The following is a 16,782-nucleotide window of genomic DNA, read 5'->3' on the forward strand; positions in this document are numbered from 1 at the left end:
TCATTGGGGAGTGGATGTAGCTCCGTGACTGAGCGTCTGCTTCCCATGTACAGGCCCTGGATTCAATCCCAGGGATCTCCTTAAAAAAAATTCTCTGTATTAAATCCTTCTCTATTAAACACACCTAGGGTTCAGTGCAAATACTATTCCACATGACATAGTAATCCCAGATGATCCCAAAGAGTAGTTGTGAAGGGAAGGGGAGAACAGAATTATTCACACAGCATAACCTCTGCTAAATCGCACTGTTCTGGGGGGGGCGGAAAGGGAGCCTTAACACCTTCAAATACCTTTGTCCAGGGAAACCTCTTCCACTTTTTTCTTTCTCCCAACCTCCCTGCACTTCCTCCCACCCACCACGAGCTCTGGGTAATTGAATTACTCACAAAGGATGGAAGGTCAAGTCAGCACATGCCTCCCTTTCTACCCATATTCTCTCTGCTGAGGATGGTATTACCTGCCCATCCCAAAATAAGTATCCTCTGTGCTTCAGGGAGGCTTGGGCCAGAAAGGGTTAGGAAAGCAGTTAGGAAATAGTTCAGCTCAAGTTCAAGAGAATCAAGGCATACTAGTCCTGGTACCCATATAGCTAATAAGACCACCAGCTTCCTGTAGCAGGGATGGAATAAACCAAAAAATTAGGTTAAATCCAAATGGTATGCTTTGTGAGGAAGAGGTACTTCCGACCTACCCTTAGTAGAACTCACTGACCCCAGAAGCCATCACACTAGAGGCAAGGCTCAGCTGCTTTTCAGACTGAGGTTGTTCCGCAGAAAACAAAAGGTTCCAACAAGAGGAATCTGTGTGAGACACACAGGCAGGAAGCAGAGCTGAGCTACCAGAGACTAAAATAGAAACAGGAAACAGGCCCAGGAACAAGCATACAGTAATCTGCTGCAAGCAGCACAGGCTCCAGCAGGCACCAGGCAGTATCAGGGATGGAACCAGTGTGACTGAAATGGAGAAGCGGATTGGTCAGCCTTGCTAGAGAACCAGCATTCTAGAGAAGGGACAGCTACATGCACAGGGTACATGCTACTCTGAGTAGTTGGGGCAGATGTGACAGAAGGGGGTTAGAATTTCCTTTTGGAGACTTTGTGAGAACCACTGGGCTATAAACTCAAGAGGAGCAAGCACAGAGACACACAGTCAAGATATAAAGAGAATGGGTCATCAACCTCAGATTGGCCAAAGCTTCTCTGGGTACCAAAATTGCTAGTGGCATTTGTTACCCCTTTTAAAATAAACCATCAAAAAACTAATTAAGAACTGGTGCCCATCCCCCTTCCTTCCACCATGAAATGGGGCAAAAGGGTCCAAAAAAACTGGTAAGACTCAAATCCTTCAAACATATCAATATTTTAAGCCTTCAGAGAATTTGTCTCTTCCTTGATAAATCTAGATGACAAAAAGCTGGCCCCCAAACTCTGCTAGGCATCAAGAACGTAGGAGACTATTCAACTTAGATTTACTAACTACCTACCTGAGCTGGGTGCATGAGAGGTGTCAGATACAGGTCTAAGTCTTGAGCAGAGTTATTCTCGGCACTAAACCTCAGCAGAGTTGCAACACCTACTCTCTAGTTGTTTGGACTGACCCAGGACAACTAACAAGGGGATGACGACAATGATGGACAACACCCATCCCAAGGAACAGAGAGTGTCTACAACTATAAGAAAGACATTTCCATCCATCTGCCCCATAGGATCTAAGCCCCCTCTCAATTAGAAAGAGTGGGCACTACCATCCCCAAATCCTCAGGATTGGAGAATGAACAACGGACTAAAACAGCAATGGAATAACTAGTTTCATTGATATAAAGGCAGTGGCCACCAGAGGTTCTGAGGGGAGGGTAAGGGAAGGATAGGTGTAACATGGGGGCATTCTCAGGCATTGGAATTGTCCTGCATGACATTGTAATGACAAATACAGGCCATTATACATTTTGTCTAAACCTGTAAAACTGTGTGGGGCAAAGTGTAAACTATAGTCCATGAGTAGTAGCAAGGCTTCAATATGTGTTCATCAATTGTAACAAATGTACCACTAATGAAAGATGTTGTTAATATGGGAAAGTGTGGGAGGGGGAGTAGGGGGGGTATATGGGAATCTCCTATTTTTTTTTCAAGATTTTTTTTTTTTTTTAAAGATTTATTTATTTATTTAATTTCCCCCCCTCCCCCGGTTGTCTGTTCTTGGTGTCTATTTGCTGCGTCTTGTTTCTTTGTCCGCTTCTGTTGTCGTCAGCGGCACGGGAAGTGTGGGCGGCGCCATTCCTGGGCAGGCTGCTCTTTCTTTTCACACTGGGCGGCTCTCCTCACGGGCGCACTCCTTGCGCGTGGGGCTCCCCCACACGGGGGACACCCTTGCGTGGCACGGCACTCCTTGCGCGCATCAGCACTGCACATGGCCAGCTCCACACGAGTCAAGGAGGCCCGGGGTTTGAACCGCGGACCTCCCATATGGTAGACGGACGCCCTAACCACTGGGCCAAAGTCCGTTTCCCTTTTTTTCAAGATTTATTTATTTCTCTTCCCTTCACCGCCCCCCCCCCAGTTGTCTGCTCTCTGTGTCCATTCGCTGTGTGTTCTTCTGTGTCTGCTTGTATTCTTGTCAGTGGCACCTGGAATCTGTGTCTTGTTTTGTTGTGTCATCTTGCTGTGTCAGCTCTCCATGTGTGCGGCGCCATTCTTGGGCAGACTGCACTTTTTTCACGCTGGGTGGCTCTCCTTATAGGGCACACGCCTTGTGCATGGGGCTCCCCTACATGGGGGACACCCCTGTGTGGCAAGGCACTTCTTGCACAAGTCAGTTCTGCGCGTGGGCCAGCTCATCACACGGGTCAGGAGGCTCTGGATTTGAACCTTGGACCTCCCATGTGGTAGGCAGACGCCCTATCTGTTGGGCCAAATCAGCTTCCCTTCCCTACATTTTTGATATAACATTTATGTAATCTAAAGCTTCTTTAAAGATTAAAAAAAAAATTTTTTTTTTAAATGTTATTGAGAAGTGGCTGTGGCTCAAGCAATTGATCTTTCATTTACCTATATGGAGGACCTGGGTTCCATCCCCAGGAGCTCCTGGTTAAAAAAAGAAAGCAAGCAAGAAGGCATCCCAGACCTGCACGCAGAGGCGTAGGCCCCCGCGTGGCAAAGTGACATACTAAAAAAGATGATGACAGCAAAAAGAATAAATACGTAAATAAATAAATAAATGCTATGGGCAGGAGTGGGTGTAGCTCAGTGGTTGAGCGCCTGCTTCCCATGTATGAGGTCCCAGTTCAATCCTTGGTACCTCCGAAAGAAAATAAATGTATGGGCAAGATAAAGAAACTGCCCTGAGAAAATGGGAAAGATGATCCAGAAAAGTGACTTAAAAAACAAAGTGGGCAACAGCTTACAAAAGGACAATGGCAAGGAAGGACTGAGAGTTATAGGAAGCTTGAGGTATAGTTAAGTATCAAAGATGAGGCTGCAGAGGTGTGCTGGGAGCTGTGAATGGCCCCACAAAGTCTGGACTATAGGCCTGGGAAGCCAGGACCCCCTAAGTACCCACAAAACAAATGGAATTGCTATCCCACACTCAAGATTATTTAAATTTTACTAGACACAGTCAGGTAAATTTTATTGTATTCCAAAGCCCCCAGAACTTGATATTTCACTTGAAAATTTTATTTTCAGCTTTCAGGGTCTAACTGTTAGACATAAGAATCACCTAGGGATCTTATTAACAGAGGCGGATGCAATAGATCTGGGATGGAACCTGAGACTCTGCATTTCTAGCAAGCTCTCAGGTGACATCTGTGCTGCTGGATGATAGATCACACTTTTAGTAGCAAGGGTCTAACTCAGGGGGTTCTTAACCTTTTTTGTTCCATGGATCTCTTTGCCAGTCAGGTGAAAACCACAGACTCCTTACTAAGTCCACACTATACTGTGTATTATTTAATAAACATATCACATCCACACCAACATGTCCCCATAGAATAATGTTTTTTGTTTGTTTATTTTTTCTTATGTTTTTTGTTTTTATTTTAGAATAATGTTTTGTTTTGTTTTTAATTTAAATTCAAGCTCATGGGCCCCTTGTTAAGAACATCTGGTCTAATTGATCAAGGTTAGCTTTAAGCAGGGCACTGGGTTCTAAGAAGAAAGGTACGGAACAGGGCTTGCTTCCATCCAGTACAAGAGGGACCAAAGAACCAAACATTACTCAACTCTCCACTATTTAAGGTGATTCCGTATTTGACTAGTTCCTCCAGGCAAGCCTTATAGGTTTGGTCATCTTCCCCCTAGCTGTTCTTTTCACTGATCTGTACCTCTATTGCAAGGAGATCTGGGAAACAATGGTGACATGAAAATTCATTTATACTCCTTCCTTTAGGACAAGTCAAATAAACATTCAGTGGCAAAGCACTCAGGCTTTTGGCTAAAAATGAAGAGAGGATCAGATTGTCCATGACCTTCCTCTTCTGGGTGGGATGCAAGAGGAAATATTTCATTTGAAAATCAGAGAGGGCTGGGGATTCAAGCCCTGATTCTAACCCTTAGTCTCGTCATACATGAAACAGGAGTGGGTACTCGCTACATTCCAATTCCTGTCCTTCCAGGACGATTAGTGTTTGGCTATAGCTCCTAGGCTGGCCTTTCTCCTGCCTTCTAATATTCAGATTCTACAGAAACGACATGGATCCCTCACAGTTCCTTTTTTCAGAACATGTAATGCAAGATCTCTGGGCATGAGAAAATCAGAGCATAATTGCATTGTTAAGTGAAATCTAAGGGCATTCTCCTCTATATTAAGAAAGAATGGCACAAAAACCCAAATATAAAAGAGTATCTACGGATAATTTAGCTGCCATTAAAAATCCTATATGGGGAAGAGGACTTGGCCCAGTGGTTAGGGCGTCCGTCTACCACATGGGAGGTCCGCGGTTCAAACCCCTGGCCTCCTTGACCCGTGTGGAGCTGGCCCATGGGCAGTGCTGATGCACGCAAGGAGTGCCGTGCCACGCAGGGGTGTCCCCCGCGTAGGGGAGCCCCACGTGCAAGGAGTGCACCCCGTAAGGAGAGCCGCCCAGTGCCAAAGAAAGTGCAGCCTGTCCAGGAATGGTGCCGCACACATGGAGAGCTGACACAACAAGATGACGCAACAAAAAGAAACAGATTCCCATGCCGCTGACAACAACAGAAGCGGACAAAAAAGACAACATGCAGCAAAATGGACACAGAGAACAGACAACTGGGGTGGAGGGGGGAAGGGGAGAGAAATAAATAAAATAAAATAAATCTTAAAAAAAACCCTATATGATTGCATTACTATGAACCAAATATACTGTGTAACATCATATGATTAAAAAATTTACATGTATCCAGGACATTTAATTGAGAAATGTGTTTTTATTTGAAAAAGAAACAAAAAATAATTGTATGGAGGAAGTGGATTTGGCTCAACGGATAGAGCGTCCATCTACCACAATGGGAGGTCCAGGGCTCAAACCCAGGGCCTCCTGACCCGTGTGATGAGCTGGCCCACGCGCAGTACTGATGCGCTCAAGGAGTGCCTTGCCACGTAGGAGTGTCCCCGATGTAGGGGAGCCTCACACACAAGGAGTGCGCCCTATAAGGAGAGCCACCCAGCGCAAAAAAAGTGCAGCCTGCACAGGAGTGGTGCCGCACACACAGAGAGCTGATGCAGCAAGATGACACAACAGAAAGAGACACAGATTCCGGGTGCCACCGACAAGAATACAAGCGAACACAGAAGAACACACAGCGAATGGAGACAGAGAGCAGACAACTGGGGGGAGGAGGGGAAAGGGAGAGAGAGAGAAAAAAAAAAGAATTGTATGCTTTATTAATATGTATCAATAAAATTGATTTGTTTAAAAAACAAATTTTTAAAAATCCTAATTCTGTTCTCCACCTCGGTCCCAGTATCAAACTGCCACTTCTATCTTAAAAGAAGAAACAAGTGTGATCAGCTTCATTTAAGCTGATCTTCAACAGCAGCCTCTAAGACTATCTTTTTCAGGCAAAGATGTATAGCACTTATAAGCTCCCCAGGGGGTACTACTGATTCCTTTCTCTTCCAATTCTTTAAAGATGTGCCTGTTTATATCTTCCTAATGTTCTGCCAGCATCTTTACCTTTCCTCTTCCGTTTTCTGTATATGCAGGTCTTGCAATGAAGCTGAAGAATTTGGGCTGATCCTTTTCTGTGCCTTTCAAGAGTGCTCTTTACCCAGAGCCTTACCCTTGCTCATTTCCTTTCCTCAAGCCCTCAGAAATCAGGACCTCTCTCCATCACTCTTCCAAAAAAGATCCCAATAACGTGCTTTGTGACTAATCCAAATGCCTGTTTCCTTAAATTTGATGTGGACTGTCTTCCCTCCACCCATGGCTTCTAGAAATGACACAATCCTGGGTCCGCCTCTGATCTGTCCAGTTCTCCGTTGGCTGCTGTGACCTGACAATGGCAAGCATTTTCCAAGGCATTCCAAGGTTTAGCTATTAACTATCACATAGACAACTCAAACTCTATCCAGAATCAGCTCTTATCTAAGTTTCAGTCACCTATCACCAATTAATAACAAGGCATTTCTTTTAAATTATCTCACCATATCATATTCCATAAAATTAAAATAGAACGTGACTACTTCACAAAAATGAGTTTTCCCTATTAACTTCTCTATTTCCATCAATGAGAACTTTCTTCCATTCCTAGCCACCCAAGATTAAATCTTCTATCTATAGACTTCTTTTCAGGTCTATACATTCTTTCCTGCATGTTTCCTGTCTGGGACTGGGTGGCTATGCTAATGAGACAAAAGGGGTAGAACTCCACACTTCTTTCCAGGACTATTTCAACAGTTAAAACTTGCTCTCTTGTTTCCAGACTCTCCCCCTTTCAAACCATACTATACACCAATGGATTATTTTTGTAAAACATTAGTTTCATCATGTTATTACCCTAATTATGTATCTGCAGGTCTGTAAGATCAGCTCCATATGGCCTACTTAGCCCACCAGGGCCCAGTCATATCGATCCAACTTTCTTTACTGTCACTCCCCATCCCAGGTAGCCTGATCCTGACCACTCCCAAATATCATCTATACAGCACCACACCTCTATTACCACTGGCCTCTCTACTCAGGCTGGACTTTTCCTTTCCAGTCATCCAAATATATCCATATCTAGCTCCGAATAAACTTCTTTCATGATGTCTTCTTTCTTCAACTATTTAGATATAAATGGATCACTGACTCTACCAAACTCTGATAGCACTCATTATTACATTCAGATACATGTTATTCTGTTTTATGTCTGTCTATTTTACTAACGAAAGAGAAGGATCCTTGAAGGCAGCAACCATGTCATATTCAGGACCACGAGAATTTGGATGACTTCAGAAGTTATCCAAATCCTATGTTTGTCTAATACCTATTTGCCTTCTATATAACACCCACAGCAAAGTGTGACAGGTTCTACTCCAGGGACAGGGAACTTTTTTTTTTTTTTTAAATATCCTCATCTTCCAGATCACAGAACTTGTATTTCCTGCTTAAATATACAGGCAGGCAACAAATAGCCAGGTTTTAATTTATTTCTCTCCCCTTCCCCCCCCTCCCCCGGGTTGTCTCCTCTCTGAGTCCATTCATTATATGTTCTTCTGTGACCGCTTCTATCCTTATTAGCAGCACCAGAAATCTGTGTTTCTTTCTGTTGCGTCATCTTGTTGTGTCAGTTCTCCGTGTGTGCAGCACCATTCTTGGGCAGGCTGCACTTTTCTTTTGCACTGGGCGGCTTTCCTTACGGGGCGCACTCCTTGCGTGTGGGGCTCCCCTACATGGGGAACACCCCTGCATAGCAGGGCACTCCTTGCGCGCATCAGCACTGTGCACGGGCCAGCTCCACACGGGTCAAGGAGGCCTGGGGTTTGAACCGTGGACCTTCCATGTGGTAGGTGGATGCCCTATCCATTGGGCAAGTCCGCTTCCCGAATGGCCAGATTTTAAAGCAGTTATGTAACTTATCCAGATTTTTTTTTTTTAAGGTGACAACTCTGGTGATTTGTTGACAGACTTGGAAGGAGAAGAAACATAACAAGACACTAGGTGAATGATGACAGGAGTCTGAAAAAAGGCAATGAGGGGAAGCGAACTTGGCCCAATGGATAGGGCATCTGCCTATCACATGGGAGGTCCACGGTTCAAACCCCAGGCCTCCTTGACCCGTGTGGAGCTGGCCCGTGCGCAGTGCTGATGCGCGCAAGGAGTGCCTCCCATAAGGAGAGCCGCCCAGTGTGAAAGAAAGTGCAGCCTGCCCAAGAATGGCGCCACACACATGGAGAGCTGACACAGCAAGATGATGCAACAAAAAGAAACACATATTCCCAGTGCGACTGATAAGGATAGAAGCGGTCACAGAAGAACACACAGTGACTGGACACAGAGAGAAGACAACAGGGGGGATAAATAAAAAAATAAATCTTTAAAAAATTTTTTTTAAAAAGGCAATGGGGAAGACCAGAGGAACCCAGATTCAAAGCCATTTCTGAGATAGACTAGGATTTGGTGACCAACTGAATATAGTCCCCGCCATGGATGGGATCCAGTGATAAGTGTCAGACTGGAGTAGGAGAGCTCCCAGGGTGGTCCAAGGAATGTAAAGGCTATTCCAACCCAGGAATAAACTGCACTGAAGCCACAGCAGCAAAGCAGTCCCATGTCTCCCAAGTTTCTATTCTTTCCACCAGATTCAACCTATAGCCTTCCTTCCAGCTTGTTAGAAATGTAAAATCTTGCATCCCATTTTAGCTGTACTGAATCAGAATCTGAGGATAGGGCTCAGTAATCTGTGTTTTCATTAATCTCCAGGTGATTCTTAATGCATGCTCAAGTTTGAAAAGCACTAATCTAGCTAATCTCTCCAGATCAGGACTTTCAATCCTATATACATTTTCCATCACTGATTGGAAACCCTATCCCAGGTACACTTTAAAAACCAAGAAAAAAATTTATAAATATGCTATGGAATGAAAAATTTGGGAAGCATTATTCTAGGAAAACCATATATACTTGGATGAATCACTTACATAAAATCTTTTAAAAATGCAACTCCATGTAATTCTCAAAAATGACTGTAAAGTCAAATACCAGTTCTTCAGATAAAAGCCCCTTAAAAATTCTACCCCAAAAGGAAGAAAATTAAAGACCTTAATGATATACCTAGAGAGTCACACACCCAACCCTTATAAGAACTTTCTTAACATAAGGTAAAATGGTAGCTATTTTACAAGATAGATGACAAACCCTAATCCTGCTTCCTCCTAAGGCCTCTGTAAGGAAGCACAAATAAATTAAATCACCCTCTAAAATAGGGTTTGGGCCTTCCCATAACAGTCTATGATACCCACCTTGCCATAGCAATGGAAACAACAATCCAGTAATATGGTCAAGCTGTCCCCTGTCAGACATACAGTTCCTGAATGAGCAATATAATGCACACTACAGGTTCACTGGAGCCTACTATATGCCAGGCACTATGATGGCAATGAACAAGACAGAGTACTTATTTAATAGGTACTTTAAATTACACTTAAGATAAGCACTGACAAGAGTATGGATGCTAAGACTACCATAGCTAAGGAACCTGACACAGTCTGTACAGATCTCTACTGAGACTGTAAATTAGGATCATGCAGGAGAAGCTTCTAAACCGTATCAATAGTCAAGCCTCATCCCACAAACAAATCAGAACTGTGGGAACTTCAGACATTGATTTTTAAGATTATCTGCTCCCTAGGCATTTCTAACATGAAGTCAAGTTGAGAACCACTGGTTTTGGGCATCATGTGATAAGTGTTGGAGACACAGAGGTCAGTAACACAGAGCCTGCCCCTCTAGGAACTCACCATTGAGTGGAAGAGACACAAGAAAATGGAAGTAGAGGTATCAGCAAAATATTCTGGTAACATGGAAGAAAGAAATCTCAAATACAAGATAGTGTTTTTCTAGGTACAGGAAGAAGGAAGAGATCCTAGAGGGTCACCTAAGTGTTTTTACCTGTGTCAGCAAGGTTTGGGTAGTACTCAAGCATTGAGGTATTCTTTTTATACCTTTTTTGTATGTCTTAAACACTGCAATTAAAACAAAACACTGGGGAAATACTGTATATTGTATATATGAATTTTGGTGATCTAAGACTCTTCTGAAGCTGACATTATGTTGGGATTCACTTTACGGGAAGTTTTGGATCACAGAGTGGTTCAACAATGGCAGCGGAGGAATACTGATATGGGATGTTATTGACAGGATATATATGGTTGACAGGGAGTTATACAGGGCATATGCCCAGGGTATATGGTAATGTCTATATATACTCATAGTGGAAACAATTGAAAACAACAGCTGGGGGGGTACTGGGCTCCTGGCCGGGGGGTCACTGTTGTGGGCCCTGGGAGAGCAGCGGCAATCCTCCAGGTGCAACGGCAAGAACCAGGAAGGAAGGAGGGCCCAACAGTGGGCTCTTGATACTAATGGCTACACTTTTGAGCCTATGCACCTGCAATAAGAACAAGGCCTAGAGTAGCATTGTGCCTGGGGGTTTCCTCCTGACAGCCTTCATGTTACTCAAATGTGGCCACTCTCACAGCCAAACTCAGCGTGTAGATGTGATGCATTCCCCCCAGCGTGGGACACGACACCCGGGGATGAGCCTCCCTGGCACCGAGGGATCACTACCACATACCAGCTGAAGAAGCAACTAGAAAATGACCTTGAATTAAAGATTCAATGCGGAACAGCAGAATATACCTGTCTACATATAATAACATGACTTCGGGAAGCGGTTTGACCTAATGTAAGGGGGAAATGGAAAGGAGAAATGAGATTATAAGGCTGTGAGTCTCTAAAAAAGAGTCTGGAGGTTGTCAGAAGGAATACCCCTATGTACAACTGAACAGAGTCTAAGAGACAGATAAGGTAGATACAACCCCAGGTATTGGTTCTTTTGAGGGATAAAGAGACCCACGGGTTCTATGGTCATGGCAGAAGGGGTTCACTGCCATGACAGATGGCCCTTCTTTGGAGCTGGTGTTTCTGCGTGATGGAAATGGACTCAGAGGGGATCTCTTTTCACAAGACTTGCATGCTACTTTATTGGAATTGTAGTTGGTGCTGGGTTTAAGATATATGTAGGGGATTTGAATCTCTGGACTGATAATATGACACCCAGGCCCAGAGCCTCAACAGACTTCAGCTCCTACACTTTGACTTATTGGACTTACTCCACTCAGCTAACATGGAGTTGAAGAAGGTCAACCACCACAACATGGAGCCTAGAGTGTCTACAACTAGAAGCGGGAAGAGTGCATCCAGTACCCATGTGCAATCTAAGCCCTCACTTGACATAGGTGTGCAATGGACACAACCAATCCAATGTCCACAGAGAAAATGTGGAATGGGTGTGGGAACGGTAGCCATGGGGGCTGCTGGGTGTGGGGAACGGGAGGAAGAGATGAGATGTGGAGGCGTTTTCGGGACGTGGAGTTGTCCTGGATAGTGCTTCACGGACAATCACGGGACACTGTAGATCCCCCCAGGGCCCACTGGATGGAACGTGAGAGAGTCTGGGCTATGATGTGGACCATTGACTATGGGGTGCAGTGATGCTCAGAGATGAACTTACCAGGTGCAATGGATGTATCACGATGATGGGAGAGAGTGTTGCTGTGGGGGGAGTGGGGGGCGGGGGCGGTGGGGTTGAATGGGACCTCATATATATATTTTTAATGTAATTAAAAAATAATAATAATAAATAAATATTTTAACAAAACAAAACAAAACAAAAAAACAAAAACTGCCTTTAGTTGGTGAAGGCATTACAGAAGTTATTTAAAGCTCAGTCTTGAAGCGTGATTACAAAGGAGCTTTCTAAGGAAATGACCTTTAAGATGTAATCTGAAAAATAAATAGGAGTTGGGGGAAAGTACATTAGGCAAAGGGATGAGCATGTACAAAGGTCTGGAAGCAGAAAATGCATAGGCCTTAGAGAAACTGAGAAAAACTTGAGAGCAAGGTAGAGAGCAAAAAGGGATGAAGAAAGATTCTCGAAGTCTAGCATCACCAGTAACACCAAGGAACTTGTCAGAAATGCAAATTCTCAGGTCCCACTCCAAACCTACTAGATCGGAAACTTGAAGAAGGGGAAAAGGGGCAGTAATCCGTATTTCTGACACCTAGGTAGTATTTAGGATTTTGGATTTTATTTTAAGAATAATGAAAAAATAATTGGGAGGTTATAGTGGGGGGATAACATGCTTGGGATAATGGCAGTTAAATGATTTGGCATTAATAGCCAAGCAAAACAAATTTCTGAAAATCTAACTTTTATAATAATCAGGATTAGAATCCATACTGGGTCTTTAAATCAAGGGTCACAATCATAATGCCTCCAGGGCCACGGAAGCAAGGTGAATGAGTTGAGTGGCAACATGTCAAACAGAAACAGGTGCCCCAGAAACACCTGCTGGATGAAGGAATAGCATTGGCAAACCTAGGGCTCCTTTAACAAATAAGAAAGGAAAGGACATCTTTTAGGGAATCCCAACTTCTCATTTATTCATAGATGACTGTTTCCCAGCCTACTAAGCAAATCTGACATCAAACTAGAACTTCAAAAAGCAATCCCCTTGTACCCTGTTCTTGGTCCAAGTAGCAAAGAGATAAAGCAATTCAACCAAAAAGATACCAAAATCCCAGCCAGCTCACCTACCACATAGAGCTTCCGCCACAGAGCAAATGACCCATTTGTATGAATCCACAGTAGAAGCCTAGACTTGGGGATGCTCCTTGTGATAGGCTTTCCAGGAACAACCCACCCCTGGGCCAAAGACCCTGCCAACACCTGCACTTCAAGAAGTCAAATCAGATCTTGGACTCAACAGTATAAGGCTCCCAACCCTCAGCTCTTAGAAGACATGCAGAGCATTTGTATATGAGCCTTCTCAGGATCAAAAAATACAAAATGTAGTTCTATTAAAGGTCACCAGAAGCAAGGAAAAACTTTTTAAAGGAGAGCAACTTACAGCACTGCTAGAAATTCACTAATTTAAGTTCTTGTCCTAGTAGAACCTCACCCAGATTTAGCCACAGACCATACATGAGGGAGTGGTTACACATTTCTGACTGAATCAGGTTAAAAAGTACATTCCAGTGCAATTCAGGATGCAGAAAAGGATTGTAACAGGCATTGATAAGGAACAAAGTTTAACTGCTTTATTCAGACACTCTCTCCTCAATTCCTCAGTTGAGAAAATTAACACTGTCTCAGTGTTGGCTATTCATCCAGGCCTGGGAAGCCTGAAAGCCAGGTGCTGGGGCACTCGGCAGATTTCACCTTACTAAGGTTATGCCTCAGAGACTGTCAGGGGAAGCCACAAGAGGCTTCTCCTTATGAAAAGAGCTCCTGTTTCCTATCTATTCCTTAACAATCCAGGCATGATTTTCTCCCCAAGTCAGAATAAACAAAAGAGATAGGATTCAAATCCAAGTAGAACCAAAAAAAATTTCAAAGGATTCTTATCTGAGTATGTGTGGCTGAATTTTCATTTTAACTGGAGCAGGATTTATAATGGAGAGTTTGCTCTCCACTGTCTTAGTAGATTTTAGAGCTGTCCATTTTATTCCTGTGCCCAGTAAATTAGTTTTTAGAAGGCTGAGTGACTTGCCCACAGGTAGTGGCAGAGCTAAGTCTAAGGGAAAGTGTTCCCAGAACAAGCCTACTATTAAATAGTTGGTGTTAACTGTCTTTCCGGTATCAATCAGTCCCTATGCCTTCCGAGATGATGGTCATTTAACAGTTGACATTTATGGAGTACCTACAATGCACCAGTGCTCTCTATTAACCTATTTAAGGTTAATAACCACTTCATAAAGAGGGTAACTAACAGACCCATTCTTAAATGCGAAAAGTAAGGCACAGAGAGGTTAAGAGACTTGCCCAAGGATACAGAGTTAGTGGCAGAGTGAAGGTGTAGACCCAGGAATTAGAGCTCGAGCTCCTATACTGCCTCTCTCAGGATACAGTCAGTTCATTCCATTAACACTAATCAAGCATCTGGGCACCAAGCACTCTACTAAACAAAAATGCCTATTAACATGAAACAACCACCAGTAACAGCACTTTTATTCTACCCATGCTCAGTGTGACAACACATGGTGATTGTATCCCAGATCCTACCTCCCAGATAAACTCTATGCCAAGAAAAAAAATTAAGCCCCTGAGAATCAGGTCAAGAAACTGAGACTTCTCTCAAGGTAGATAGAGAGCAGACAGGTTTCCAATATCCCCAGCTTTTCTGCCCTTCCCTTGGGTCCATATCTAAGAGCCCAACATATAAGGCAAACTCTAAACAGAAATCACAAACCTATTACCTGAGCAAGCAGCCAGAACAGACATTTTACAAGGGTCAGCCTATTAATGAAGAGGTTGGATAATATACTTTCTTCCTATTCAGAATTTTGAACCTGAATTTGAGAAAAAGCTCATAGTTCATTTACCTTATACCACCATGACATCCAACCAGAAACTGGTTTTCTCTGGTTCCCTTTCTGTCCCCATCACCTTTTAGAGGTGGCAGGAATACTCACAGGCAAGCTTGAGGGTCTTGACTGAAGATTCAGGTTCATATCTTCTTGCCCTCCTTTACTGGAGGTCATTGAGGGGGCTGAGGATGCCTGAGATCCAAATGAATCTTGAGATAACTCCTAAAACAAGAAAAACAAAAGTTGTGAAAGCCTAATTCATGGTGAAAGAGATATGGGGATTCTCACACAGAGAAAGCTGGGTACAAGAGATTGCCCAATTGTGAATAGTATCTATGGCAGAAAAATCCAAGCTATGGCTCTTAAGACAAGAATGTCAACAGTGGATGCAAGACTCTTTCTGATGGCATTGTCACTCAAAGAGCTGTTCCTTGGGGTTAAATGCCAAAGTCTGGCTAGCTACAAGTTATACCTATCAAGGAATGAGACCAATTAAACAACAAGAATGACAAAAACTCATACCAGAACCTCTGCATCAAAATGAGCACTGCTTCCTTCAAAGACATCATCTTGGGATGAGATACTTATTCCAACAATGCCACCAATGCACAAAATCTTTAGTGGACCTGTCGATTCTCCTCTTTTTTGCTTTTTTAAAGAATAAAGCCTAAATTGCTATTTTTAGGCTTCATCACCTACCTTGTTCACCAGACATGGCTCCAAATGAATTTTAGATATTTCCCAAAATCATATCCATCCCCAAAAAGAAAAAGATTTGCCACCACTGAGGATATTCTAAAGAATGTGATGTCAGCTCCGATGTCAATTTCAAATGAAGGGGTCCAAAATATTTTGAGCAATAGCAGCATGGAATGGCAGTTGGAATGAATGTACAGTACAGCTTCCCAAAATGACTGTTTTGAAAAAGACCACACTCACTTGGTTGCTCAAGTTCTGATATGCTGGTTTAAAAAAAAAAAAAAAATCAGTCCTGTTGCCTTTAATTTCTTATCTGCCTATGCAACTTTTCATTGCCCTATTTCTTTCTCAGTAAGGAGAGCTTCAGGTCTTTATGCAGTTAAGAAGGTTATGCCTTTATTAGTTCAATCAATCCAGTTAGCATGTTTACACAGAGTTTAATTGTTTTTTAAGTGCACATTAGAGAAACAATTTGTATAGCAAAGTTCTTATGACACCCCAAGCTGTCTGTGGCCAAATGGAGGAACAGGCAAGAGGCCGGGACATCTTACCTGTGGTGGAGGGAAGCGCTGCTGGGAATAGGCAGTTTGCTGTGACTGCTGAGACTGAGGCTGAGGGTATGCAGCCTGCTGGGAGAGCGCTGAGGATGCTGGCTGCTGAGGTTGCTGCTGCTGGTAGGGAGACTGTGCCTGCGGCTGTGAGTAGGGAGGCTGGCTCTGGGGGTGCTGCTGTGTGGTGGACTGCTGGGAGGAGTATGGAGTTGGGGACTGCTGATGTGGAGGCTGGGTTGGCTGCTGGGAGTATGGAGGTTGAGAAGACTGGAGCTGTGGTGGCTGAGACTGTGGCTGCTGCTGATATGAAGGCTGGGCATGAGGGGTCTGGGAAGGTGGCTGCTGGGAGTAGGGTGGCTGCTGCTGCTGCGGGTGAGGACTTTGCTGGTTGTAATATGGAGTCTGGCCCTGCTGACCATATCCACTGGGGCCTTGTTGTCCATAAGGAGGAATCTGTAGGAAAGGAAAGGAAACTTTTAGCACTGGCACTCCTGAAGAGGATGAAAAAAGCTGAGGTATTCTATTATAAGCTATGCCCTGAGGACAGGAATATAGAGAGCGACAAGCCAAGCTTCACACTTAAAGAGCCCATGGTTTTTCTATCATGCCTACCTAAACTGAGCCAGAAAAGAAAGCCAAGCTGGGTTACTGGCTCATTTGTTTACAAGTAGACTGCATTCATCCAATGAAAATTTATACTATTTAATATTTGGGAAACTTACAAGAGTTCAAGACAAGCTGTTTTCACCAATGAGCCTACTCTTTTCATCACTGCCTAGAATGTTTTTTGTAAGTTCTAGGAATCTTTATCTCAGCTATAAGGAATAGTCAGTAGCAATCTGGCTCAGCAAACCAAGAACCCACGGTTTAACAATCCAGTGTGCAAATCAGCTACTTTGGTTCTCTATTTAATTTAATCTTTATTTAAAACATGAGGGCAGGAGCAGATGTTGCTCAAGTGGTTGAGCACCTGCATCCCTTATA

At 43.6% G+C, this 16,782-nt stretch overlaps 1 protein-coding gene across 5 annotated transcripts in view; it reads right to left on the minus strand.

Annotated features, from left to right (window-relative positions):
- The window catches only part of ARID1A (AT-rich interaction domain 1A), a 72,509-nt gene that overhangs the window by 29,165 nt on the left and 26,562 nt on the right, over positions 1-16,782 (minus strand). For all 5 annotated transcript variants that reach the window (XM_071217626.1, XM_071217625.1, XM_058304054.2 and 2 more), the window contains exons 3-4: positions 15,799-16,251; positions 14,654-14,770 (exon numbers count right to left, since the gene is read on the minus strand). In XM_071217626.1, coding sequence (XP_071073727.1) covers positions 14,654-14,770; positions 15,799-16,251 — 570 coding nt within the window. The remainder of the gene's footprint in view (positions 1-14,653; positions 14,771-15,798; positions 16,252-16,782) is intronic.

The sequence above is a fragment of the Dasypus novemcinctus genome, chromosome 9, assembly GCF_030445035.2.
Source record: "Dasypus novemcinctus isolate mDasNov1 chromosome 9, mDasNov1.1.hap2, whole genome shotgun sequence".
Classification (NCBI taxonomy): domain Eukaryota; kingdom Metazoa; phylum Chordata; class Mammalia; order Cingulata; family Dasypodidae; genus Dasypus; species Dasypus novemcinctus.